This window comes from Leuresthes tenuis, unplaced genomic scaffold, assembly GCF_036924035.1.
Source record: "Leuresthes tenuis unplaced genomic scaffold, fLeuTen1.0.hap1 SCAF_4, whole genome shotgun sequence".
Classification (NCBI taxonomy): domain Eukaryota; kingdom Metazoa; phylum Chordata; class Actinopteri; order Atheriniformes; family Atherinopsidae; genus Leuresthes; species Leuresthes tenuis.
Window position 1 is genome coordinate 7,210,957 of NW_027325358.1, and position 24,527 is coordinate 7,235,483.

Here is a 24,527-nt window from a genome sequence, read left to right on the forward strand (position 1 = left end):
CCTTAGTGTAAGAATTTACACCTTATTTTAAGTGCAGAGAGAAAAACATCCAATTTAAAGTTTGACATTGAAAATAGTCTCCATGATGAAAGTCTTCAATAAGAAAACATCATTTTACCGATATAATGTATTTAGCATCAGTCTGAGCATTGATATGACATGATTAGTTTTTTTTTTCTTTTTTAACCAGTCATTATTTCATAAGTTAAAGTGTGTGCTGTACATGTAAGGTTTAAAATGATATTTCTGATAATAATAATAACCAATGCAAAGAACACAGTTACTCGTGACATTTAATTCAATCAAACCTGGTCGGACGCTAGGACCCTGAAGACCAGTAGGAGGCTAACGATAGCAGTATGCTAGCAGATACAGCTGTCACTAAAAGGATTCATGAACTACATTCACACCATCATTTTTTATACTTTTAATTGAGGTAAGAACAGACGGCATCCACTTACTTAAACTGTCCAACAGCGTTATTTTGCCACTAAACGTACCTTTACCTTCGCGATTTTAGTAACGCTAAATCAGTGTTATTGCTAACATCCTTTTAGGGTAGACATTAGCAAGGTAGCGTTAGCGCTTACTGAGCAAAACATTTTTGAACGCGTTAGAAAGTTAATACTTGGTGACTGAACTGCTGACAAAATGAGCATTTTCGCGCTTTTACTGGACAGCAGTGCTGGCTGATAACCGTGTCGCTGTTTGGTTGTTTTAAAAGTTAAACCAGTTAGGGAGCGATGAGTCAGTTAGCTAATGCTAGCTTCGTAGCTAGCAACCAATTCCTGCTTGGAATGATCATTGATTATTTAATCAATATTTATTAGTGTCAGTTGGTAATTACACAACTACTCGATAGCCACTCCGTTTATATAACCATTGGTTTACGTGTAATGTTATCTTCCGCTAAAATAACCTTTTAAAGTAATGGTTTATTTGGTAAATTATTTAGATTTTTTAAACTATTTCACTTGGTCAGCCGATTTAACAGAGAATCCATGATAATGTTGGTTATGAGCTATTCTGCACCTCTTGGAAAAGCAAATTGTCATGCAACTCTCAATGCAGACCGTTACAGTGACCTGGCCAAGTAATAAGGTAAGGTAGGAGTGAGACTGGATTATTTTTTATTAGTTTTAATCCATATTTACTCCAAGAAATCTGCTTCTGACCTAAAACCCAAAGAAGAAGGAAAAAGTGAGTGGATATAGGAGGATAAAGTAACCTCTCGGATTAACCTTAGGAATCATTTCTAAAGTCCAAAATACCATTTTGGTGCAGCAAACATGTTGTATTGTGCAGTAACAAAAGGAGTTCCTAAAAACAAGAATAGTTTTAGCATTTGACCCAACAATGCTCTGCTGTTTAAAGTTACAAGTTCATGACCCGTCTATGTAATTCATGGTTTGCTGCAGTGACAAACAGGGTTGGGAAGGGACTTCTCCCCAAAACTGTTATTTTTCCTCCTCTTGTTTCATTAAACACTGCAGCACAGTTGCTTATCGGTGGGGAGGAAGTCCAGCGTGTTAAAGTTTGAGACAGGAAGCGTCCCCTGAAGACACACTAAGACTACACAAAAGCAGTCACTCCAAATGTATTTATCAGGTTCTGACTGTTTAAAAAAATAGCTAAATTATCCCAGAAATAATCAATCTGAGTACCTTAACCACCCCACAGACATTTAAGTTGTTTTTTTCAATGACTGATTTGATATTTCTTCACCTCCATTCGCTGAGTTTCCCCTGAAGTGACTTGGAGCCCCCACCTGGGGCGGCACCCCATAAATCACGGAGACTTATCCCTCATGTTTTTGCATGGTCTTTCTTTTTGTGTGTCTCCCCCCACAGACTTCGTCATGTCTCAAGTCGAGAAAAAGACAGGTCTACTAAGGAGGACGTCCTCCTCTAAAAAACCTCTGAAAGAGAAGGTGGTTTTGATGTATGATGAGATTTTTGCTGTGAGTATCACAAGGAAGGACCATCAGTGGCAAATGTTTACTGAAATAAACGAATGTGCTAAAAATGTTGTTTCTGCTCTGATTTAGAAAGAAGACCCAGCCAAAAATAATCCTCGCTTCTGGGATGAGCTGTTTCTTATGAAGGTAGAGGAAAGATGCTTCAGTAGTGATGAGCTCTAACGTGACAGATGTTACTAATGTTAGCTGCAGAAATGGTTGTTTTGAATGAGATTTAGAATAGGACAATGTGACGTAAAATAAATCGTCATTGATTTGTGGCTTTATGCACAATCAAAGAAGAAGTACTGATGTTTGCAATTCAAAGCCAAAGCAAATACTACAATGATTGGTGCATGGCACCAGAAGATTGTCTGGTTGTATAATTTGCATTGATTGTGCTGCTGCTTTGCCTCACGGCCATTTTCATAGATGAAACTGCTGCTTTTTAAGACAAGGGTATTATGAAATAATCAGATGGATGCTTTTTCTCCAATCTCTCAACACTGCCTTTTGTTTCAGGTGAACCTAGAATACCTGGAGTCCAAATTGGAGAGTGTAGATGGGGAGGAAGTCCAGCGTATTCAAGACAACATCAACTCTCTGTTTCACCACTGCGTTCAGGCTCTTGGAGAAGAGCATCAAATCAAAGTGGTTAATGCACTGCAGGTAACTAATGCTCAGGAGGGTCCACATATTTGTATAGTAGCATCTTGAGTGTGTAGCGACATTTTCTAAGCTTTTTAGAATTGAAATGTGACCAATTTTTGCCAAGAACCGAAAAAGTTAACCCAACATTGCGAGAAATGGAAGAAGTCGTTGTGATATACAAAGGAAAGTGTGGATGCACGACTGTGTAGGTCAGCATCCCTAAACACTTGTTAAGTGTGTTGATATGGAAGGAGGTCAGAGTGGAGGCAACATGTTGAACATTTTACAGTATTAAAGGTGAACTACTTTGCACAGCATAGATAAGCAAGAACAGTCTAAAAAACAATGAGGTGATCACCTTTACAGCCCTACTATTACTAGTTTGACTAAGCCATGAAGAATTTCCCACTGTTTCTGTTTATCTTGCCAGACGCTCTGTGCACTTTTTCGAGGGGTTCACCAGAAGAACAAATCGGCGTCTGGCTTTGACATCATCAACATGCTGATGGGGTTTGACAAGGCTGAGCAAAGGATGAAAGTATGTGAGAATTTACCTTTTAAAGACAGAAATAATTGAATGAAATGGGCATGCAGTAAAGGGGTAAGACTGATGGTTTGTTTTGCATTCATTCATAAAGTAGTTTTGTGTCCCCTGCAGGACCTGATGGAGAGACTGGATAGCCTTCTTTGTGGGGACAGTTCAGAGAGTCTTAAAAGCCTTTGCCTCAAACTGTTGTTGTGTTTGGTGACGGTGAGAAAGAACCTAAAGAAAACAGCAACATGAAATGTTGTGATATACTGTGATGACTGCTTTTTGTGCTGTTTAAACATGCTAAATGTCTCAGATATGGAAAACTGTCTCCACAGGTTACAGACAATATTAGCCAGAACACCATACTGGAGTACGTGATGATCAATAGCATCTTTGAAGCCATTCTACAGGTAAGCGATCAGTCAAGAGAATGTGTTTCTGAGGTTTTGTTTGATTTTAAAACCATCATTCCTCTCAGTTTGGTAATCCCTACTCTTCTTCTCTTCTCTGCTCAGATTCTGTCAGATGCATCCAGTAGAGGGCAGCATGGTTATGACGCTGTGGTTCTTCTGGCCCTCCTGGTCAACTACAGAAAATATGAGGTGTGTATGTTTATATCCTTACTGAGTCTCTGAATAAACGGACCGTGTGTCCCTCTACAGTACAGCACCTTTCTGCCAAGACTTGGGTAGCAAACCAACAGTCTGAAAAGTCTTTCTTGGGAAAGTAGATGTATGTTGTTTTAATTCTGAAAAAGGATTGAGGTAGAAGTTATTGGGAATAAGCGCTAACAGCATCAGGAGGAGGTTTTCTGGGGAATCTGAATGTTTAAGCAGAATAAGTAATGCAGCTTCTCCATTGCATGCTGTGGCTCGACTTGTTTCTTCTCTCCTGTGCTCTGGGCTGCAGCTGCATCACCTCCGTGTGATTGAGATGAGCTTCGTATTGTTGTGGCTTCATGTGAAGAACAGCCATTTTACTGTGTGTGTTTGTGATTGGTTGTGAGAACTATGCTGATGGATATCTTCTCAATAGCGAGTGTAACAGCTACACTCTGCAGAGCTCTCCTTGGGTCAGTGTAGAGACTGAGACTAAGCCACCGGTGAATATGTACACTTGCATTTACAAAGTACATTACTTATTGTGCTAAAATGTTGTTATCGTACATGTAGGTGAGGATTCTGTCTGACCAATCAATGCTTAAGAGTGTGTTCACATCACTCTTAAGCATTGGCGCAGATCACTTGGAAGGTCAGGGGCAGATTTAAAAGTATATTGTTTATTATCCCCTTTTTTCCCAACAAACATGGAAAAAATCTGAATGTTGCTGATCTTAGACCATGGCTGCAAAGCACCATCCTTCTATATAACTATAGAAATATTCCCACACCTTCAATCACAGGTTGTGTTTGTGATCCCAACGTCCAGGGTGGCAGCAGAGTGTGAGAATAACATACAGCTGGGAGGTAAAATGCTCTCAAAGTTCGATTGAAATGAAATTTCTGTCACTTTCGTTGATAAGTGTTTCAGTCGATCTATTGATAAACCAAACTATCTGTCCCTCAGCACAAACAAATGCGACAACAGCCGTCACGTCAGAAATACACGCCATTTATCATAGCAAAACACTTTGAGCTACCAGCGGCGAAGATGACCGACTGTAGGGGGGGGGGACCAGACAGGAGGCGCAAAAGGCTGTATGACACAGTGATGGCTCCTGACTGAGTGTTTTCCATCAAACTGTTCAGTGAATCGATCATTTTTTGTCATTTTTTCCCTCTGTCTCACACTGATAAAACCAGGCTTATCTGTTGCTATCTGAACGCTGTTTCCTGCAACATTTGAGCCTTTTAAGTAAGTTTTCCTCAAGACCCTGAAGAAAACCAAACAACCTCAGGCTGTCTGTTCCTGCTGCAGGCACAAAGAAGGAAGAGGTCGCGTTATTTGACAACTGGTGTAACTGCAGTCTCCAGAGCGAGTGCTGCAGCCTGGCTGCTGATAAAGACATGAACATGACTGTAAACACGTGTGAACACAGCCAAAAGCTGTGCTGTGACAGTCTAATCAAATTTTATGTTGTGAGCTACATCGAGGTAGATCAATAAAGTAATATGGTGATAACATTTTTTGTCAAACTGCCCAACAAAGGCAGATATTTTAAAAGAGAGTAATGCCAAGATGTGTTGGTGGAGGTGTTGTGGAAACTCACAGTTGTTGGTCAGAGGTTGCATAGACAGGACTGGGTTTGCCTGGACGATGCATTGGGCTGGGCAGTATCTCGAGTTTCTAAAGAATATGGATATTATTCTATACGAGGTGTAGATATATGTGTTTTTGTTTTTACAGCCATTTACAGTTGCAGATAAGATCAAGGCAGCGTTGTCTTTTATAGCCTAATGAAGTATCAACTGGGTTTAATTTCTCTGTCTGCTTTTTCTTAGTCTGTGAATCCATATATTGTGAAACTCTCCATTGTGGATGATGAGCCAACACTAGACGTAAGTATTGCATGCTGTGCTCCTTTGAGGCTTGATAATGACTATAAAATCTGAAGCATGCAGCCTTCTCATTAGATATATTATTGAGGGTCTGGTTAATGCACCGTTTCCTTTTTTCATCCTCAGGGAATGGGTATGGTCGTCCACCAAGCTCTGACAGAATATAACAGGTGAAATGTTTGCATTTCCATCTGTCAAAAAGAGTCTTAAATGATGCAGTGCGAGGTGTGCTGAAGCTGCCGCGGTCATCAGTTTAGTTTGACATCTTTTGCAAATGTTCTATTTATATTCTAAAGAGGAGAAACAGCACAATCCCTTTCTAGTTATTTATATCTGACAGCTTTCTTCAGCAGAAGGTAATGTCTTTTGCATGAGGCAAGGTACGGAAATTAAAATGCTGTTTGTGACGGAGGTCTTTTCTGTCAGCATGCAGACGCTGACACATCTATGATGATTGATGATGGCTCCGTACAGCTCACTGTTTTTGTGTATAAAGTGAATACCCCAAAGATAATAAGTAGACGGAGGTTTAAGGTGACTGTGTGTTAGAGTAAAAGTGCTGTGTTTGATTGAAAACATTCATCTCTCCTTCTGCCTTTTTGTGGCTTACCTGTCACTTTTTTCATGACTTCCTGCCTTCTGTCCAACATTTTAGACAGTACAAAGATAAAGAAGAGGAGAACCAGGGCGGCTTCTTCTCTACCTTCACAAGCATGGTAGGATCCTGTTCCTTTTGATATTTTTACATCCGTAATCATCATAGTTGGCTTACAGCTTACAGCTTCTCCTGTTTACAGGTGGGCAGCATGTTTATAGCAGATGCTGATGAGAAGCTGTCTGTACAGTAAGTGCAAAGTCATGTCAGCTCATACTTATTGAGCCGCATTGTTCCCTGTACTGTCAGTGAGAGTCTGTTTGTTTTTCATTCCTTTGTTACGTAATGATCAACACGACCTGCAGAGGATCAGCGTTTAAATGACCATCTTTGTTTTAATGATCTAAGCATTAATTCATCCAGGAGAGCTCAGCAGCAGCTGCTGTTTTCAGGAGCAGGTCTATGTTATATGTTTCGAACCGTCCTAACTATTGTTTGAAGGGTGTAAAGATGAAACGTTCAACGTTAAAGATGGAGCTACAACAGACTCTTAGATGGCCTGACTTTACAGGTCAGATTTGGTTGACTAAAGGCTCATTGGTGCTCCCTTTACATACTCTGCCCACATACTCACATGTGTGCTTTACGTTGGCATTGTTGTTAGGCAAAACATCCACCAGAGGGCAGTGCAGAGGTCGCTACAATAGCAAACATGGCGACGGTGGAGGAGATCACGATAACGCACCTTCGCAGAAAGAGACATAAGGCTGTGTCCGAAGTCACTCCCTAACCACTATATAGTGACCACGCCAATTTGTAGTGGTGTCCGAATGTTTAGTGATTATTAATGTTCACTATATAGTGCACTGAATGTATCCCACAATTCACCGCGACATGTAGTGAACATCTGATGGTCACGAACCGGAGCAAGATATCCCATCATGCAATGTTTCGCCTCCGCAGCCGGTTGGAAGTGAGTAAAAGTTTTTTTTTTTTTTTTTTTCGGTGAATTGTTCGGAGTTAGCCTTTGGATGACAGGCGCGAGACAAATTCACGAGTTGTTCCCTATGTAGGGAATGAGTGAGTGATTTCGGACACAACCCGAGAATGCATCGCAGTATGTGGACGTAGTTTTGCAATTTCTGCTTTTGTCTTCTTCGTGTTTGTTGCTTTCGCTGGTCGCACGTGAGCTATACTTCGCAACACTGCCCCCACGATTTCCTTTGGTACTGCTCCATTCGCTGCGTTTGGGTACGCATCCGCAAGATCTCTGAAAACGTACCAGAATACGCGTCTATATGCGTCTGTGTGTTTGACGCTGAGCATAAACGAGCCCTAAAAGATAGCTGTACTTAGGACTGAATAAGAAGAATCTCACGGGGTTGCGGCGCGCTCCTGTGGTCAGAAAACTGTTTCTTCTGGTAACGCGGCTGTTTTAGATCCATTCTCTCTCATAAAAATCTAGTTGTGGTCTTTTAAATAGCGACCCTGCAGGATCTGGAGTCTTTGCAAGATGTTTAGTCTGTGAAAATGTTGTTGGCAGTTTCTGTGCTGCACAGAGTCGATGCAACATTTCTTCATCCACGGCAATAAAATGTGAAAGCTGAGGTACGGTTCACAAACAAATGTGCTAATTGGGACTATTTCACTGTCATCTTAAGGACAAATGAGGCGATTCTGCTGGCACTTTATGAGGCTGTGCACCTCAACAGAAACTTCATCACCGTGTTAGCACAGGTAAGAAAGTCTGATTATTTTTGTTTTTTTTTATGTATATTTTTATGTGTCTGAGATGCATTTTTATGTCCCCGTCCAGAGGAGCAATCTGAGGGTTTTACCTGCTCTGTGCAGTGGTGTTCAACCCTCTCTGGGTTCTGATAAGCTGCAGAGTAATCAGTTCTTCTCTTTGTATTAGAAAAACGAACAAAATGTGTTACCTCTTTATGATTTTTATTGATAAAAGCAACACAAGAGCAAGTGATGTACTTTTGCTATCCAGATCTAGAGGAGCGATCCCTGTTAAGGCTTTAGAGGTCTCACATGTCCTCAATAATGTCCATTTAATCAATTTTCCTTTATTCAACTTTCTAAATTCCTGGTCAGACATTAATTCTCCATGTTTTAGCCATCATAACAAACTATTGAGGAAGGGTCAAATTAATTCTGGATGGCAGCGTTTTACACGGGCCAACACACAAGAGTTCTGCTACTTACGATGTTATAATTGCTTGATTTAATGATTAATTAAAAGGGAAAATGTAAGAAGGATTCATTAAAAGCTTCCTCTCTCTTTAATGACATCAGCCCTTCACACGGGGCACCGATTACAGACTTTTCTGCGTTTCTCGTATCTCATCAGAGCCACCCTGAGATTGAAATTGCAGTCACACCCGTCACCCCAACTCCAACCACACCGACGACTCCGCTCGGCACGACGCCGCCCTCCCTCGACAGTAAGCCATGAAATCTTTCATCACCTTTACGATGACAATCTGAATTATTCAGGAAGAAGTGGTTGAATTTGTAATGGAACAGTTCAAAAGACTTCACATAAAAAGGCTTTTTCCTCTCGCTGAGATAATTTTCTTTTTGTTATCCTTTAAAAAGAGTCGACGCACAGAAGGAGGCCAGAATAGTTCTGATTTAGCAAACATTTAACTCACATGAACGATCAGCTGTTGATGAAACCAATTACAGTTTTAATTGGGGGGGTCCTCTTTATTTATCTGCTGTACATGAACAGGACACACTGTACTTCATAACTTGGTCTTTATTGCCACCCTTTGACTCAACTGTGCAGCCTAATTTATTCGCTAAAGAAGCCGGTTGCTTTAAGGTATTTTTAAGGGTAGCTTGACACGTGAGTGTGAGTGTGAGTGGGCTGTCACTGCCTTTGTGTCAGGAGATGAAGTTGCATTTTCATTTGTGACAGAAATAGTAAGAGTAAGTCTGGAAAATGGGGACCAAATAAAATCTAAAAGAGGTTCCCACATAAAAACTGAAGCTGTTATAATCCAAGATAAATCTATGAATGGCTAAATAAATGAGTAACTAAATGATTTATGCTAAAATAACTGAATAGTTTGTGAAATAAATACATTTTGCTTTGATTTTGAATGTTAATTTAGCTAATTATTTACTTTCTCTCAGTTTTAAATATTAGTGAATTCATTTCTTCTGAATTATTTCCCCTCACGTCGTATTGATCTATTTATGTCCTGAAAATGATTTATTTCTTTATTTCATTTTGACTTTTTCATTAATTTCTTTAATTTAAATTCTCTCTTTGTTCCTTCTCTTTGTGAATGTACCTTTAGTCAAAACGTCTGGCTTATTATTATTTTTATTATTATTATTATTATAAATTAGAATCGTAGGTACAAAAACTGTAAAAACTAAAACCTTTCGTCTGGGTTTTGATTTGTAATTTAAACAACTTTACTTTGTAAAGACCCTTTATTTTAATTTGTTTCCTCTGTATCACCTCGAGTATAAATGGAGTTATATTTATATGTCACCTTTAAAACACGTGTTTGTGCTTTTTTTGTGTAAATAAAGTTTATTTGGGAAGAATTACACGCTTTAATCTTTAATTAAAACCCCCCTGCTGGTGTAAAGTCGGCCTTTAACGACACTAAAACTTACAGGGAAGAATTCTTTGTGTTCAGATTTGTTTTATTTCATCAGCAGCATTTTAAAAAGAATTTTTAAAAGAAATACACAGAAAATATCGATCTTGTCTTTAAAATTAAACAAAGCCACTCTGAATAAATGTCCCTGCTTCTTTACTTCCATTTTATCTGAACTTCTTCTATGAATTTTTAAACACTTGCCTTTCAAACGCTTAATCAGATACATCTAGAAATGAATGAATAGTAACTAAATCACAAGCACTCATTAATCTCTCTTTTATCTGCACTCTTCACCTTTAATTTAATTAATTAATGATGGTTTTTTATATTTTTGGAATGATTTTACTTGCCTTCTTCTGATTTTATGTAGCCGTACAGCACTTTGAATTGCCTTGTGTTCGAATTGTGCTCTACAAATAAACTTGCCTTGCCTTTGAAAATGAGTGCATGGCGTTCACTTCAGGCTTTGTTGGAAGGCGTGTGACGTTCCTACGCCAGCCTGGTTCCCATAAACATGTGCTGTGACTATTAAAAGGTGCGTGTTTCTGTCTCTGGCTCGCATTCACTCCTTTGCTTTAAGCCCACAAGCCTCTTCCTGTATAAAATATTTACTTCCAGCTTCAAACATAGATGTATGTCACATGCACTGGGACTTTAGCTCTTCCGCTCTCTACTTAGACCAGACACGGTCGCGTGTGTTCGCTGATAATACATGACTTAAATATACATTTCTGTCCACAGCAGAGTCCCACGTACGTGAGACGCTGCTCGACAGTGTAAAAGCATTTTTGTTCTTAGGATCTGAGGAGGAAAAGAATAAATGAGGGTTTGGTTGGGAGTAAAGAGCTGACCGGCTCATCTTTTATCTATGAAATGAGATGTATGTTTGAAAGAGCAGAGATTTTAATGGATGAAGATGCTTGATGCTTGTCTAAACACAGGGAGATACAGCAGTAATCACTTGTTGTTATCGCCTGAATGAGCAGCACGTCCAGGACGGCCTTTATTCTGCTTTAACTGCAGCCTTTGAGCTTAGTTTCAGGTTTTTGTGATTTAACGGTTTGACTTTGACTCTGTTTGGTCTTTTTTTGTCTTAGATAATCAGTAATAATAATGTTAGTTTTATCATTTTAACCACAGTGATTCTGTTCACTTGAAGTTTAATTTGCATGTTTACTGTGCAGTGATGAACAACCCAGAACTGCCCTTGGATCCCAACCTGCAGACCAGCAACCTTCTCATTACCTTCCTGAAGTATGCCTCCATCGTAATGCAGGATACTAAAGGTAATCAGAAAGCTTTATGCGTCCTCTCTTTGTCCCTACGCCATCAATTATTGCTAACTCGGTTGCATGTATATCTTCTCAGTGCTTTAGAGTTTAGTTGTTATCTGTTGTTATCTGCCATCTGTTAAGAGGCATCTGTGTGTTTGCAGATGAGCACCGACTCAACAGTGCCAGACTGTGCCTGATTATCCTCACCTGCATAGCCGAGGTGTGAGCCGTACTGCAGCAGTTGTGTCCGTCCACATTCTCCCTCAGCCTGAATATCTTTGCTTTTGTGTCTCTTTGTGACAGGACCAGTATGCTGATGCCTTTCTTCACGATGACAACATGAACTTTAGAGTCAATCTCCACAGAATGGTGAGTTAAAGGTCATAGTGATGGGGGGATGTGGGCGGATTTCTTAGTGACAGTTTTTAGAATTTTACCACATGTATGCTGACAGTTTTCTAATTATTTGTAAAGTGTTTGGGATGTTTAAACGTCTTCACTTTAACAATAACATTGCATTGGAAATGATGTTTATGTTTATGCATTTGGCATTTTGCATTTTATCCAAAGTGACTTACAGGTAGGCAGATAGGGTAAGGGGGTCTCACCTAAGGACCCCTACTGGAGGTAGTACCTTTCATGCAGGGGATTTGAACCACCATCTCCCACACAAAAGGTGGCAATAATACCACTCCACTACCCAGTCCCATGTGTGATGATTTTAGCCAGTCGACGATACATTCTGAATGTGTTGCATTTAGAGTACGATCTATGGTAAGATAGACAGTTAAAGACGAACTACATATTTAATTTCTCTCTTTTTTTCCTCTTTTCAGCCCATGAGACACAGGAAAAAAACAGTGGACAAAAATGTTCCTTCACGTCCGCTGGTTTGTGCTGTTCTAGGTACGAAAAACATTTACACTCTCTCACCCTAAACCTTAGTGAACCAACCATAGAGCTGGAATAAGGGCGGCTGGACTGCTTCTTGGATCTTGAAGACGTTTCTCCTCTCATCCTAAAGGCTTCTTCAGTTCTGAACTTGATGGTTGGGAGAGGTCACGTGTGTCGCTGAACCCTCTGATTAATCTTCTTCTATCTAGCAGAATATTACACAGAACATTACACAATACATTGCCATTATGTAACTGGCAAAATATGATTAATTTAACTACAAAAATCAGTTGTTGACCTTTTGTCAATAAATTCAGGATCATAGAATTACAGTTTTTGTGTTAAGTTCATTTTTTTCCACCCAGACTGGAAACATCTTTTACAGGTGGTCAGTGTGTTCTTATAGACTGTGTACGTCATGGTAAATCTTCCCCTTGTAATAATCTGTCAAAATGACGACTGTCTTTAAGATTTTGCCAACAAACTCATTAGTGAATGATGGTGATTTAACCAGAATCAAACTTTCTGAAAATGTTCCAAAGGTGTTGCATGTGGGAACGCAAAATCATTTGCTCTGTATTTCTTTGTGTTTTACTTTCATAGATTAACCAGCCAGCTATGCTGGAATAACTCTGGAAAATGTGATGTTTATCACCAAAGAACACGTATCTTAACATTTTGGTTCTTTTTTTCTGTCTCTTCTGCACCAGATCTGATGGTGGAGTTTATCGTCACTCATATGATGAAGGATTTCCCCATGGATTTATACTTGTGGGCACGCATTTAATCATGCATCATGCTTTCTTTTATTGTGAGCCATCGTCCACCCAACTTTATTAACCACAGTTTTATTTCCTGTGCAGACGCTGTGTGCAGATCATCCACAAACTCCTGTGTTACCAGAAGAAATGTAGAATCAGATTACACTACACCTGGAGAGAGCTTTGGTCAGGTAGATACTGCACTTACACTTTGGTGTGTTTTTGTTAGAATTAAGGCCAAATCCAGTGGGATTAATATTTCCCAGACTTGGTGATGTGCTTTTGATTTTACCTGCTCTGTACAGTGAAATCAAACCATCCCTGTTTTATGGAAGTACGCATTATTCTGCTGTTTTAACCCTGATGTGAGGCGAGCAGCTCATTGTCACTTTTAAGACACAGAAACGATTGATTAAAGAAAATGACTCTGATAAACACAGGAGCAAGGCCAACAATTTCCAACAAAAGCTGAAGATTTGACATCTCAAATGTTTTTTATGTCGTGTTTATGGATTATTGGTTCAGGTTGGTCACTTAGCTCCATCAAAGAGCCATGACCCAACTTTTCACGCTGGACTATCAGGAGACGGGATGCTTTGATCATTTTCTGCTAAGCATTTGCAATGACGGTTTGAGCTTTTGGATCCAAGTAAATTCAGCCGTTATATAAATCATGTTTTGGAAGTTTTGTGACGGTGCCAATGATTTGTATAATTAAATCCCTCTGATTTCCTGTGCTTCACCCTCAAGAGATTAGTAAATAGTTTCTGCTTTTGCAAACAAAGCCATTTGCTCCTGAAGTCACTTTGCTCGTTGTTTTGGAAATGCACTGTATCACTGCGATTGGATAATGAGTCTCCACAGAAGGAACAATCCATCCTCGTGGCCTTGTTTTCAACTTGGTCAGCTCATGATATGTTAACATTTCAGCTTGTAATGGCCCCATCCCACCGGCTCTCATTGGAATACAGATTTCTCTAATCACACCAATAATCCCATTAACTCCCAGAATAACACCGACTCGCTCCTCTTGGTGGTGATAATAGCATCCAATGAAATAAACCTGGGGAGAAAAAACTAGCCAAATTAAAGCGATAGATGTGCTTATCTTCTTTCAGTGTGTTGTCATGTCGACTTCTGTTGGTGTTTGTTACACATTTTGGTTCCTCTCATGGGTATCATTTCCTCAATAAAAGCTTGCAAGCAGGCTTGATTTGGCTTTGAGAGGTCCCTTACCCCCTGTGTTTCCATTATCTACCTTAATAAAGACGTGCACGGAGAAAAGCAGAAAAGTTATTTCTCTAATGCAAGCATGTCTCCCTCTGTGCAGCTCTCATCAACTTGCTGAAGTTCCTGCTGTCAAATGAGACCACGCTGCTGGCCAAGCACAACATCTTTTATCTGGCCTTACTGGTGAGAAATGCACAAACTCGCAAAGTGGAGACAGGAGCTTGACAGCACAATTCTCACTGAAAATCGATTCCACCCGTAACGTATTATAATGATCCTGTGGTAATCTGAAAGGCAGATGCTCTTATGAGCGGTGGCTTTGAGCACAAACAGGCAGGCAGCATCCATTTAATTCAATTTTTAGATGTTTTGTTTTGGAATTTAGGATTTCTCTAGGTGCATCATTGCTGTTTAAAAGGACCCACGCGGGTCAGCTTATCCTGTCGTGTGTCTCCTCTTCCAGGTCGTGAACCTGTTCAACATGTTCATAACCTACGGAGACACATTCCTGCCCACCTCCAACAGCTACGACGAGTTGTATTACGAAATTGTACGAATGCACCAGGTCTTTGACAACCTCTACTGTATGGGTATGTCTGGAAACACCTTGAATAACTGTTGAACAGGAGATATTAAAACTAAAAGCCTGTTTTGAGGTAAATTTACACCAGTCGACTGACAGAATAAGTTGTTTACTGCTATGTTGGTGATGAAAAGAGACATTTATAGATGGGTCTGACTCTCTTTATGTCATTCTTTGCCCTTCAGTTTTGAGAGTATCTACCAACACAGGCCAGTGGAAGGAGGCAGCCAGTAAAGTCACTCATGCTCTTGTTAATATTCGGTAAGAACACACATCACTCTTTACACAGAAATGAGTCATGTTGAAGGGGACATCAAGCTGGAATTTGTTGGAGAAAGGTTAAAAAAAAACACCTCTCCCCCTTTTATCTTTTCACTCAAGTTTTTACTCTACTGAACCCCAAATAAACACAGATCTGTGTGACGATATTCTGACATTTACCCCTCTAATCTTTCTTTTCTTTCACTGAGATCGCCCTGTTCTGAAGGCACCTATTTTAACTTATTGTCAATAAATTCCCAGAGGATTCACCCCCTTTTATGGGCTGGTGGAGCAGTGCCCCTGCCAAAACTCATTGTCACAAGGGGTTGATGTAAAGTCTAGAATAAGAACTTGAAATAATGATGAAATGACATTTCAAAGAATAGATAAATAAATGAACGAAGACTGAGAGTAAAGTCAAATGAAGGGGCTGATTCATTCTTCTGTACGCTGGCTTCCAATGAGTAAAAGACAGAAGAATTATTATTATAATCATTTGATATATGATACACACAAATAAAGCGTTTAGTGTCTCAGCTGTGCTTATTGCTTCAGCTTATATTTGAGCTGTAAAACTGTTTATTTTGTAGAAATGAATGCTAATGTTGCCTCTGAGTTCACATCTAAAAGTCCCTTGATGTGTTCACAGTATAAAGATGGCGCTGAGAAGGAATTGGACTCAAATGAGTTATGGTGTTAACTAACTGCAGCTGAATAATGCAAACATTCCCACGTTGAAGGTTACGTTATTTGCCTGCACCTCAACATTACGTAGCTCCACAAACTGCTCCCTACAGAATGAGGGACTCATTGAAATGTATTGAAACCTCCGTTTTAAGGTCCCCGAAATGCTTAAACCACCAAGTTAACCGTAAGCTTAAATTTTGGTTTGGATAAATCCCTGAGCAAAGCTGAGAGCCGCTTCAGACTGCAGGAATATGTGTTACACTATGGTGTGCCACATAAAAGCCTTCCTGTGCTGGAGCTTGTTTGTGCTCTTCAGTGTTTTTCTTGCATTAACTTTTCAGGCTCGGTGTAACACACTCTAAAAGCCTTGTTTGCTCGGTGCACATATTACAAAGAAATGTCCAGTAAGCACCTTACCAGGGGTGGTCGGGTACAACCTATAGCTGTTTGTTTGATTTTTCAACCAGAGTGGGTCACGTTTTGATCGGTTCAGCTTCATTTGCACAAGAATCAACAATGTTTATGCTTTAACTGCTTAAAACCTGCTCCCTTCCCAGCTGTCCTCACCAAGCTCACTTCTGTCTTCCACCTGTCTGCCTCTGAAGTTTTGATATAGTTTGAATATAAATATATTGATCAATAGAATAGAGCAGTTTAAATATATTAGTTCACCCCTTCAATAAAGCTTTAATATTTTTTGTTATCGCTCTCGCTCCACTGTGATTTGATATGGCTCTAACAGCTGTGGCACTTGGCCAGACAACGACCCAGAAGTGCAACACAGGGGCTCAGAAATGCAATTCCTGAATTAATACATTTTCTTTTTGCCATTAAAGTAAATGCAGAAATCGCTAGATATACGCATTTTGGCAGAAAAGGGTCCAGCTGTTCGAGAAACACTCCTCTTGTGTCTAAATTAAACTGAAATACTGACCGGAATAAATAGACGAGTAAATAAATTGAATTAAAACAGAACAAAAAACAATGATGATGGTTTTGAAATGAGATTTGTAACAGTCGCAGTAAAATATCCTTTCAGAAATGTTTTTTTTTTTGTCTCTAAGGGCCATCGTCAACCATTTTAACCCCAAGATTGAGTCGTACGCTGCTGTGAACCACATCTCCCAGCTGTCAGAAGAACAGGTAAACACAACACGCTTCACCTCTTTTTGCACTCTTACTAAAAAAATCACATGAAAATAAACTTGCAAACATCTTGGGGCTGAACTCCTCTGAATCCTCAGCCTTCAAACAAGTGTTGCCATTTAAAAAGTAAGTCTTTTGAATATTTTAATAGACAACGGAAAACACTCTGTCCCTGAAAGTGTTTGAGAAGGGGTCTTTTATTTAGGAAGGTTGTGTTGTCATGGTGATGAGACCCCTGAAAGAGCAGCTGACAGGTCAGGTCACTTCTTACTGTACTTTTAAAGGAAAATGTAAAACATTAAAAGGTCAGTCACTTTAGATCGATGTGTTTATGTTTAACTGCTGCATTTAGCTGCTCTTATGGACACATTACACACAGTCCCATTGGTTTGCAAACACAAACGAGGAGCAGAGTCATTAAAATGAAACATCAGGATAACTTCTGGAACACAGAATTTTTTCCTCATTATTGTTGGAAAACTGAACTGATATGAGCGCTGTCAGCTCCATTTAAGACTTGTTTATGTCATATCTGTGGGGATAGAGTGCACTGAGAGTGTTTTTATTTACTTTACCTACAGCTGATAGGAGAATGATGGATTTGGTCATTATATTCCCCAATTACCTCTGTGCTTTTATCTGCTAGATTTATTCATACGGAAGAGAAAGGCCGAGGTTTTAATGAGCTGTCAGTGGTTATGTGTTATCCTCCACTTGTATTAAACCCCCTTCCAATTCGATTAATTAACTGGACATACCATAAACAGATCAAATTAAGAAAATGTGTACAACCATTTCCACAGTGAATATTTCAATCGTGTTTCAAGCTCCAGACAGAATTTTAACACTCGTCACAGACATTAAAATCATGGTAATACTGAATTTTTGATTATTTCTTTTACTTCGACAGAATGATTGTTCAACATACATCAAGTAACAGAAAAATAAAAACAAGAATTTGGTGCTCAGGTTTAAATTTGTTTATGGTTTTATTTACATGTGTATATATATATATATATATATATATATATATATAATAATGTGTGTTTGGGAGCCATTAATGGCTCTCGGGTAGAATTCCTGTTGGTTCCTTGGCATGAATCTGGATTTTGAGAACGTGACACACTTTTGTAACTTTGATATCAGCCTATTTTATCCAGTTAACAACCAGTTCTGATGTGTACTTGTGATGAGAACTGAAACATCCAATTACCTCCAACTGTCCTGCTGACGGTTTAAGGTTAAGCTGAATAGTTTTGAGGCATTTTTCTTTCACTTTAATGTCTACGCCTTTGGTTCTTGTGGTTGAATGGCTCACCTTTACTCCTCTAAACTCATCTCTTGTTATTGCCTGCTCAGGAAGTGGAAGGCATCAGTTTTGAAGAAAAGCTTTTAAAAGAGTAATAACCTAGTAAAAATTCTGATTAAAACCCAAGTTAACTTGAAGATATTAACTGAACAAGTGAAAACCAGAACGCAGAAACTCAAGAAAAATGATCAGAGAGACATTCCTGACTCAGACATTTACTGAGCTCATATTAACGTTTGGAACCTCGGACCAGAACTATATGACTTTGTATGTGTTCTGCAGGATCAGTTGTGGTACTTTTCTCCTCTTAATGTCTCCAAAATAAATCAATTATGAGTTTGTCAGAAGATTTTTTTTATCTGATTTGACTCTTAAAAACAGTCTGTTGTATTTAATCTATGTTTCATTATTTTGCTGTATTGTGATAAATGGATAAATATTCTAAATAAAGTAATGACATTGGTTTGAATCCACAACACCACACATTAAATCCCAGCTATGCCAGCTGTCTTCAACATGCTTTGAACACAGTGAATAAACCCCAGAGCAGCATCAGGAAATGAGCCCATAATCAGAGGGAAGCCGAGGAGGCGGAGTCCTGTCCAAACCCTCTGACCGAGCTTTTTCATACTCACCAAGCACTGCTGGATACTGAGCAAAGTATTACAAGAGGACCTTAATTAGTATCTTTCTTTAGAGCTTTAGATTGATTGTGCACAAAACAAAATTCTCCTGTGTAGACATTGAATTAAACTACAGTTAAAACTGAAAACACAAATATGTGGAAATGGGAGTAAATAACTACTAAACAAAACTAAAAACAGAAACTAAATGACACAAAAACATCATTTTTAAAAATATTTTTTATGGGTTTGTGATGATTGTTGGGTTCATTCCCTCCATGAACTGCCACCTTGTCATGCCTCAGAGATCTCAGGTGCTATGTTGTGAGGGGCAGCTTGCCCTCAGTCTGGTCTTCCAAGGCAAATCAGTCCTGTTTAAGGAGGAAGACAAAGTGCACTACAATCAATGCATGGAGCCCAGATCCCTTGCCTGGGTTAGAGAGACTGGCGCCTCATCTTAGGGCCGGGCTGTCAGACCCTCTCTCATGAAATCCAACAGGGCACGTCCCAAAAGAGATGCATGGAACCAACCTCTTGTGGACCAACACCCGCAGGAGGCGCCATACGGGTCCCATGCTTTGTGGATTGGGTGGCAGTCAAAGGTGGAGGCCTTGGTGATCCGATCCTCAGCTGCTGAAACGGGGACATTCACTGGTGGGAAAGGAGGCCGAGCTTGTGGGGGAGGTTTGGAGATGCCTGTAACATATGGTCGGACTCACCTTGACGTGTAGCAGAGGTTCTGGAACCAATCTCCTGGATTTTATTCCTCTCTGGAGTTGCCATTGGTGAGAGGCGGCAGGGCTCTCCCTCTCACTCTAGCTTGGCTTGTTTTTTTTTTTTTAATAGGATGAACCAAACGTTACTCGGTCCGTACACGAAGGCTAACAAACATAAGCCACATAGGCACGCCGTCCTCTCTCCTGACATGATGCAGGAAGATGGATCCTCTCTGGAAACACAGAGCATTCAAACACTGCTCTCCTCTCCGTCATACAGAGTCCCCCACGGGATATACTCAAGCAAAAACACTGTTCGGTACACAAGCCTGCTTTTATATCCACGCTGTTAAATAAAGACGCTAATTTCTGCTTAGTGGTGCAGAGTGCTGCATAGCTGAGTTGAGTGTGAGCTGAACGTTGAATCATACATAATACGGTCAAATCTGTTATTTTCGCTTTATGCTTCTTCTCCCCTTCTGTCCTTTTCATCTTTTTGGTCCTTTTTATTAATTCAGGTTACTATTCAAACCTTCTTCTACATTTTCACTCGCAGAGGAAGGAGGATGAGAGCTTTGAGGGAACAGGAGGCAGAGAACAGAGATGTATGGGAATTAATTTTCCAGTAGTGTACCACCAGAGGTTGAATTAAAAGCAACAGACTTTTTTTTTTTGTTGAGTTTTGTTTAGTTGAAGGAAATAAAAAGAAAGGAACGATTTAGTGCTCCTTAAATGTCGATTCAACTGTACGTTAGACATAAGCATAGCTAAAGAATGTATGGGTGAATGGAATAAGACCTAATTGTATGTTGACATCGGAGGTTTATGTAGCTGAGAGCTCAACTTGTTTAAGTGGAACGTCAGAGTTTGTTGAGCCTCTCTGGGAAGCGTGACAAAGTGCGGCTCATGTATCTTGCCGCCGTGTTCTGTGCTGCAGGGACATGCTGCAGAGTGGAAATACAGGTAATCTGTCCATGCTTACCTCTTAATTTCAGCCCACCTTGGACTTTAGTTCAGGCAGCTACTGTGGATGTACAACTGCAGTATAAGCTCTAGTAAAGTCACCTCTGATTCTAAAACTTATTCCCATTATTTATTATGTTGAAATAACCACTTGTTCACGGTCTACTTGGCTATTTAGTAAATGTAAATGTAAATGCTTATTCTATCCACTGTACAGTTTTCTACTAAATCGCCATAAGATGGACCAGATGCTGTGTTAAGAGGCTGAACATTGCATCGCTCAACACAGACCATCACCTTTCCACCGCCTGCTGTCATTTACAGCTGAAGTGCTAATGTTAGCAGCCAGTTGATGGGATTTTCTTAAGCGTTAAGACCCCCTGATGAGCATGTTAATCCTCAGATGTCTCATCTGTGCAGTGGCTCGTCACCTGCAAAGATTCATAATGAAACAACTTCCCAGACTACATTTGATACTTTATTTTGGCTCATTTTAAACTGTAGATATCTTTCTGTATGTACCATAGTTGAAGAAGCTGAGTTATGGGGCTTAGCATACTTAGCTTTTAGCATTGGATTAACACAACATGTCTGCCCCTTTATATTTGTATTTCTGAGTTTTTACCTGATGGCCAAACGGTGCCTTTTTTCTTGTCTGACCAGTTCTTCCATGATTGAGGAGTCTCACAGATGCCTTCTGGTGAACTCAAAATGTTCTTTGTTTTTTATTTCTTTCAGCAGTTGCTTATTTCTGGTCACTCTTACAGAAAGCGTGTGCAGCTGCAGATGGTGCTACGGACAGGCTCCCCTGTCTGCTGTGGAGCTTTGCAGCTTTTTCAGTGTTTCCCATTTACGCTGTTCCTGGTCGGTCTGTGGCTTTTCGTGGTCCGCTCTTCTTGGCCAGGTTTGCTGTGATGCAGTGCTTGTTCTATTTTCTAATAATGGAGATAATGGAGGGACAGTTCTACACTTCAAAAGTTTGACCTCAACCTACTTTTTGAGATCTCTTGGTTTTCATCGGGCTGCTTGATTAGTGGTGTTGCAGAATACGATCTAACAAGGTGTATATATACATAGAGAGAGATAGATACTGTATTGTCATTTAACATAACAATGAAATTGAAATGCATCTGTATCTCCTACCTGATGGCAGAAGCTCCAACAAACATTGACCTGGCTATGATGGGTCTTTGAGTATATTTCTTTTCTTTTGTGAGACATCTGGGATTGGAAAGTTGTTCCAGTGTTGGGATCGGACAGCCAGTAGCTTTCTAAGCGCCTCCTTTTCTGCTGCTGTGCAGCTGGCGTACCACACACCAACACAGTATGTGAGCACAAGCAGTCTCTGGGACAGCTGGGCCTTCCGGAGGAGTCTTTGGAAGATAAATCTCTGCTGCATCTCCTTTAACAGCTTGGACTCCAAATCAAGACCTCCTCAATCCAGAAGGTGGAGACCCTCTCCACACAGTTCCTGCTGATGTAGAAGTGGCTTACGTTGTTGTCCCTTCTCCACCCGACTGCACACAGCTGGGCTTATTGAAATAATCACTGTTTGCAGAACATCAAAGTGGTTGAATAATTTTGCAAATCACTTTGTTGTTGCACTAAGAACAAAAACAGTGAAAGTAGAGCTGAAGCTGCAGTCACTTTCTGCTCATAGATTAAGTCACGTGTGCTTTGATTTGTGGAAACTTTTTACTTAGGTTATTTGGAGAGGTGTGCCAGTATATCCGACATGAAGAACCCAAAAAGCTGTAGCGCTTCGTTTTGCAGCAGAGATAATGTCGAATATCTGGTGCACGACTGTCATGTGTGTAATATATCCTCCGTTGAGCTTTCTGTGTTGCAGCCTGTATTAAATAGGTGATATTAGGTGCTGTACGTCCTAATGAAACCAACAATAAATAAAATGTAAAACATCCACAGAGTTGCTGATTCAGTGTTATTTTTGACAGAAATCATCTGTGATGGAGTTTTATGATGCTTAATTAGTGGAAGTAAGGAGGGGAACCAGAGGCTTTGCCACAGTATTGCAGCTCTCAACATGATCCCTCATGAATAAAATGTTGCAATAAAGTATTTAAAACTGATTAATATTTTACTTTTTGCTTGCTATTCAAGTGTTCACTCTGAGCTGTAAACGAAGGGAAACAATTGATTCCATTTTCTGCTCTCCGTATCATTTAGGTTTTGGAGGTGGTACGGTCCAACTATGACACACTAACCCTGAAACTGCAGGACGGCCTGGACCAGTTTGAGAGATACTCGGAGCAGCCGAAAGAGGCCGCTTTCTTCAAAGATCTGGTAAGAGACAAAGGACATCTTCCCCAAAGTGATCCGATTACCTATTATCCTTAAAATGAGGCCTGAAAAGCACCTTTTGACTGAATGAACAGCACTAACTAACCCTTATGCAAAAAGAAAAGAAGTGTTTTATGTCTTATGACTCTTAAGTGGTTTATCAAGTTTCTTAATCAAGCCTGAGGATGTCAGACTGCGGCTGTCCTGCAGGTTTTAGATGTTTCCCTGCTTCAACACACCTGATTCAGATTAAATGGATCTCCTCAAAAGATTGTTCTATTCTGCACAAACACCTGAATCAGGGAAACCTGCTGGACAGCCGGAGTCTGACATCCTCTGGCTAGATTAAGAAACTTGACAAAGAAAGTCCACGCTTTAGGTATTTAAGGTAGTTTGATGGAGTTTGTGGAGGAGTAATAATACTAAACTTGATCACGTGAACAATCAGCTTTTCACTTCAGCTGAGGAGACGGTTGATCAACTCCGGCTGACATCAGAGACCGATTACAACACGTCCGATTGAAAACAGTTAGATCTTTTTTAATTTGCTTGCGTCTGTTTGTTTTCCTTTTTGAGTTTTTCTTTGTATTGTGATGAAACCTCAGCAACAGCTCTTTGTATTTGACACGAGTGCACAGCCTGGTGATAAATCTGTCCGTCTCCAGGTGCGCTCCATCAGTCTGAATGTGAGGAAGAACGTCTCTCTGAACACGCTGAGTCAGGACGTGCTGCTCAAAGAGTTCTCCACCATCTCCTGAGCCTGCACCTTCCTTTGGGTCATCCTCTTCGTGCATGTGGACACGCACACACAACTTCAACACCAACCTGCGCAGTCGTTCTTTCCATAAATCGTCTTGACTCCTCATCGTCTGTCTCCTGTGAACTGAGCAGTGGAAACTTGTTCCACACTGACAGGCGGGATGCATCTTACAGGAAGATCCTGAAACTCCAGAATTTCATCCTCTGTTGTCGAACGTGTGCTTGGGGATTTAAGGAAGTGCCCGTTTTGCACTGGTTACTCGTGTGCAATCAGCAGTATTGGCTGGACTGTTAACTGAGAAGCATTTTTGATTTAGCATAGTAAAACGTAAAGTATTTCAATCATTTGGTTTCCAACTAATCACCATTAATGATTCATCTCTGGCAGTTACAGAAGATTCAGCAACATGGCTGATGGGGACATTTTGAGCTTGGTAGTCTTCTTGCATTAGAGCATAAAACCTTTGTTTGTGTTTAAATGCTCGTGTGAATGTTAAATGAATTCTGTGTGTTTGCAGAAAAATTGAAGTATTTTGTATTTACGTGTTTGCAAAAGGAGTAAAACGTTTTAGTGGCGTGATAAAACCTTTCTATTGTTGGAATCTCCAGCACTACCAGTCCCACAGCTCACCACACAACTCCTTTTCTCCTTGTTTTGACAAATGAATCTGAACATGTTGGATGGGGGGGTGATGTTAGTTTTAAAGGGGCGCTACTCTCTGTCATCACTCGTGCATCTCTGGCACATATAAAGGCAGTTAAGTGTAGGAATATCCACAGATGACACCTTTTAAACTCTTTAATGCTCTTTTGGTGATTATTTTTTTGAGTTGAAAGCAGATCTGATTTATGCAATTTATCAACAGGAAGGCCTGTCGTCTCTAACTCCTGTCGGTGTATTTCTTTCTTTTTTTTAAATAAAGATTGTTTTCCTACTCTAACTTCCTGTCTATCCTCAGAGCCTTGAGAAAAACATGCTCCGATAACTACGATGCAGCATCACAGCTCCTTTTAATCTTTCTGGTGAAGTTCAGCCCTCACATAAAACACTCTCCCTGTACTCCTCTGACACTAAACACTGCACAGTCCAAGGCTGATGTATTAAACGTCAGGACCAGACTTCTTATCCCGCGTACTGCAGAAGTGAAAGATGTG

The 24,527-nt window shown here is 40.1% G+C and overlaps 1 protein-coding gene across 1 annotated transcript; it reads left to right on the top strand.

Annotated features, from left to right (window-relative positions):
* The first annotated feature begins 344 nt into the window (after positions 1-344).
* armh3 (armadillo like helical domain containing 3) lies at positions 345-24,289 on the top strand. The gene is made up of 26 exons (XM_072384343.1): positions 345-436; positions 1,851-1,960; positions 2,048-2,104; positions 2,480-2,626; positions 3,039-3,146; positions 3,267-3,359; positions 3,476-3,550; positions 3,656-3,742; positions 5,582-5,638; positions 5,765-5,808; positions 6,294-6,354; positions 6,436-6,482; positions 7,895-7,970; positions 8,593-8,686; positions 11,050-11,151; positions 11,301-11,359; positions 11,443-11,508; positions 11,976-12,045; positions 12,744-12,804; positions 12,897-12,985; positions 14,125-14,207; positions 14,488-14,614; positions 14,793-14,868; positions 16,620-16,698; positions 22,500-22,616; positions 23,279-24,289. Exons 2-26 carry the CDS (start codon positions 1,859-1,861, stop codon positions 23,369-23,371), a joined length of 2,070 nt encoding a protein of 689 aa, XP_072240444.1. The 5' UTR covers positions 345-436; positions 1,851-1,858; the 3' UTR covers positions 23,372-24,289.
* Positions 24,290-24,527: the final 238 nt, after the last annotated feature.

Bases quoted from the DNA above. Each gene is read 5' to 3' on its own strand.
- armh3 (XM_072384343.1), top strand. From the start codon at position 1,859: ATGTCTCAAGTCGAGAAAAAGACAGGTCTACTAAGGAGGACGTCCTCC. The intron at 1,961-2,047 runs GTGAGTATCACA...GCTCTGATTTAG, and splicing joins TGTATGATGAGATTTTTGCT to AAAGAAGACCCAGCCAAAAA. The intron at 22,617-23,278 runs GTAAGAGACAAA...GTCCGTCTCCAG, and splicing joins CCGCTTTCTTCAAAGATCTG to GTGCGCTCCATCAGTCTGAA.